The sequence below is a fragment of the Etheostoma spectabile genome, chromosome 6 (assembly GCF_008692095.1).
Source record: "Etheostoma spectabile isolate EspeVRDwgs_2016 chromosome 6, UIUC_Espe_1.0, whole genome shotgun sequence".
In the NCBI taxonomy this organism is placed as follows: Eukaryota; Metazoa; Chordata; class Actinopteri; order Perciformes; family Percidae; genus Etheostoma; species Etheostoma spectabile.
The window spans coordinates 23,304,573-23,308,111 of NC_045738.1; the positions used below are offsets into that span (position 1 = coordinate 23,304,573).

At 43.0% G+C, this 3,539-nt stretch overlaps 3 protein-coding genes across 4 annotated transcripts in view; 1 reads left to right on the forward strand and 2 right to left on the reverse strand.

Moving 5' to 3' along the window:
* LOC116690698 (mitochondrial folate transporter/carrier) overlaps positions 1 to 2,768 on the forward strand; it is a 6,312-nt gene extending 3,544 nt beyond the window's left edge. The window contains exons 5-7 of the mRNA XM_032517868.1: positions 201 to 314; positions 551 to 696; positions 1,411 to 2,768. Of these exons, the coding sequence (XP_032373759.1) occupies positions 201 to 314; positions 551 to 696; positions 1,411 to 1,537 (387 nt within the window). The 3' untranslated portion in view covers positions 1,538 to 2,768. The remainder of the gene's footprint in view (positions 1 to 200; positions 315 to 550; positions 697 to 1,410) is intronic.
* Positions 1 to 3,539, reverse strand: part of fzd6 (frizzled class receptor 6) — a 29,931-nt gene that overhangs the window by 6,081 nt on the left and 20,311 nt on the right. The gene's annotated exons all lie outside the window — the stretch shown is intronic.
* Positions 2,623 to 3,539, reverse strand: part of LOC116690700 (collagen triple helix repeat-containing protein 1) — a 6,113-nt gene continuing 5,196 nt past the window's right edge. For both annotated transcript variants that reach the window (XM_032517871.1, XM_032517870.1), the window contains exon 4: positions 2,623 to 3,231. In XM_032517871.1, coding sequence (XP_032373762.1) covers positions 3,089 to 3,231 — 143 coding nt within the window. In that variant the 3' untranslated portion in view covers positions 2,623 to 3,088. The remainder of the gene's footprint in view (positions 3,232 to 3,539) is intronic.

Here is a 3,539-nt window from a genome sequence, read left to right on the forward strand (position 1 = left end):
AATAAGGGAATTTCCCCACTGTGGGATGAATTAAGTATTTTCTAATCTAATTAGCCTGGCTGGAGAATTGCTACCTAATTACTCCTTGAGAATCAGGGAGCTCCAGATGCAGTGTAGTGGGCATTTATGGACGAGGCACACCAGGGATATAATGTGTGTGTGTGATGAAGCATTTTGATTTGTTTTATTTTTTGTCTAAGGGTTTCGTTCCTGGTCTATTCGGCACATCCCACGGAGCGCTGCAGTTCATGGCCTACGAAGAGCTCAAGAGAAGCTACAACAAATACAGGAAAGTGCCTTCAGACGCGAAGCTGGTGAGTCATTGACCCCCCCCTCCCCCCCCTCCCCCCCACACGGGCCCCAGGCTGTCTGGAAACCCGCACCATGTGTTTAATAAAAGTCAGGCATGAAGCGTGTAACTTTGAGCTTAGTACGACTGAGCCCACAGCGGATAGATAACTAGCAGTTGAAGAAGTGACTCGGCGGTTTTCCCGCTCCGCTCACGGCCCTCTTCATCTTTTTTTATCTTTTTTTTAATCTGTGTGAACAGGGCGCGTTGGAGTACGTCACACTGGCAGCATTGTCCAAAATCTTCGCCGTGGCCACAACGTACCCGTATCAGGTGGTGCGAGCTCGCCTGCAGGACCAGCACAATACATACAACGGAGTTGGTGATGTCATCAGGCGGACATGGAGGTACGGCACTGCCCCCCCCCCCCACAGGGGCCCAACATGTCGCCCTACTCACTCCCCGTATGTGGCTGTTAACCCTCGTGTTGTCTTCCCGCCAACCTGCACATTTTTGTTTTTCTGAGTCAATATTTCAAATGAAAAACCTTTTTATCAACGTATTGGTTATCTTTTTCAACAATTTTGTGTCCTCCCCCCTTTGTTTTTGTCACTTAATCAACGTTTGTCTACTTTTTATGAGCCTTTTGACATTTTTGTGTTTTTTTCTCCCAATGTTAATGCAAATGTTTTTTTGTTTTTTTTACATCGCCACTTTTTTTTTTTTTTTTTTGTCACTTTGTTTGGCTTTTTTTTTCAATTGTTTTCAATTTTCTTTTTACATTTGTTCACATTTTAGTCACTATAATTGGCATTTGTCTTTTTTTGACATTTATTTTTTTGACATTTGTCACACACAAGTTCTTTTATCAATTATTTTTTTCTCCAAATTCTATGCAATTGACAAACACCCAAATTCAACGAAAGTAGTGACCTGATTACTCATTTAACATGTGAGGAGCGTTGTTGGGAACCATCTGTGTTACATTTTTGGACAAAGAAACCTAAATTTCTGATACCGAAACATTTTGAAAAGGGGTCAAATTTAACCCCGAAGACAACAGGAGGGTTACGTAATGTACCATGCGAGCCAGTGTCACTGTTTTTGTCCTTTCTCCGCAGGAACGAGGGCGCCGTTGGTTTCTACAAAGGCATCGTTCCCAACGTGATCCGCGTCACCCCCGCCTGCTGCATCACTTTTGTAGTTTATGAGAATTTGTCCCGCTACCTTCTGGGTCAAGATCAATGAGGCTCTTAAAGCTACAGTGCGTAGTTTCTGCCGCCGCCATGAGGACGTAATGACGACAAAACTGTCGGCGCGTCCACGTGACACAAGCCTTCCGTGACCGTGCACCACCCCTCCTCCACGCAGTTGCTAGAAGCCAAGGAGGTCACGGAGGATTGAAAAACATGATGAATTCTTCGGAAGAGGTTATCTTCAGTCGAGTTTCAGCGCACGACAGTCGCCGGACGCCACAATCTTCTGAACATAGTCATACTGAGGAGATCCAGAGAGAGTTGCGTGGATCTTTAGCTTCGTAGCAACTCATTTAGCAGCGGCTTGAACGTTAACGGATGTTCGTTCAAGCAATCAAAAAATGACGCTCTAATGCTTTAAAAGCTTGGCACGGGCAGCCGCAGAGACTCGCACTGACACGTTGCCGCCATCCAGAGAGAAAGGCCTTAGAGGAACCCAGCCCTCAGCGCTGAATTTGAGAAAATACTCATTTGAAAATGGATTGTGAAATGGAATACACCGAAGGCTGTCCAGATGCATGACAAACACTTTGACTTCTGGGATAGCGTATGTTGCTCTACACGCCAAAATACATGCCGCCGTGATGTTGTTCTATTTTTTATGATTTGTACAGTAAGTCTGCCTTTTTTTTTTGTAGAGGAGTTTGATCAATATTTCATCATAGACGTTCCATTTGATGTTTTCTTGGCAGCAGGAAGGACACGGGATGGACTATGGGAAGCTGACTATTGTGGCCGGGGGTGGGTCAGTGGGTAGAGCAGGGACTCGATGCAGAGGTCCAGGGTTCGAGTCCGACCTGTTACGATTTCCTGCCGCCCCCCCCCACACCCCACCTAGCTGTCCTGACCATTAAAGGCAGAACAGCCCCCAAAAAAGAAAAGAAAAGCTGGTTATTAACAACAAATTGGAGATCTTCTCAGGGTTGTGTGTGCGTGTGTGTGTGTGTGTGTGTCTTTGAAATGATGTCTTTGTAAACTTTCTGTGTTCCAAACAAGCCCATTTTTATGTTTCCCACAATGCATTTGTTTTCTGGCAAAATCCATTATGTAACTACGTTACTTTGTAAGATTTCCTTATAAAATCCAAACTGCTTTTTCTGCATTGTCATGTTTGATAGTGTATAAAATAAATACATTAAATGTATTACTTTGTGACTACTCTGAATTGAGTGAGTATTCCGAAGCTTCTAAACATAACAAGTGGTCATACAAGTTAAATTCTTTAAAAAAAAACAACTTTATTAACAGTAATAATGGATATAAACATGTCACATGAGTACAGTTTAAATATCAATGTCTTGTCTCAATGTCAGCACCCATAAGCAGAAGAGCTACAGTACAAAGTGTATTTCTGGTAGACAGTATGACACAGTATTCTTGTTTATAGGCCTGTCAACTAGTATAGTATTTAAGCACAATAAAAACAAAAACATTCAAGTGATGCTGTGACGCCTCGACAAACCGCACCTGATCGTTTTGGAGGGCCAGATAACACACTGTCGTAATACCAGGTCTGGGCCCTCCCTTACATGGAACTTTCTATTTATTTGGGCAGTTCCTCAATGATAATCCTGGATACCGAGTTCCAGCCTGTAGATGCGTCCCCTCGGGGGTAGTCGGCACAGGTCCCCACCCACACGGCCACATCCACCAGCCCTGCTTTCACACCCTCACACAGGCCTTCCACTGGAGAGGGGGAAAAAAGAAAAGAAAAAAGGCACAAGTACAAATGACTTTTAGGGAACACCCAAATTGTCTCCAGAGATGGAAACTGTTAATTGTTAAGTTTTATGGCACAGTGTTGCACTTTTTTTTAATTGGAAGAGTGTATTGTTAAAGATACAGTGGCTTAAATAAGTTTACACACCCATGGTAAAGTTGATTCAAAAGAGGAATAAAAAAACTTCTCAATTCAGAAAATGTAGGAAAATCCAACCTTTTAAGGACACCAATTTCCTTTGTGAATGAATAATGTATTGTAAATAAATAAATGT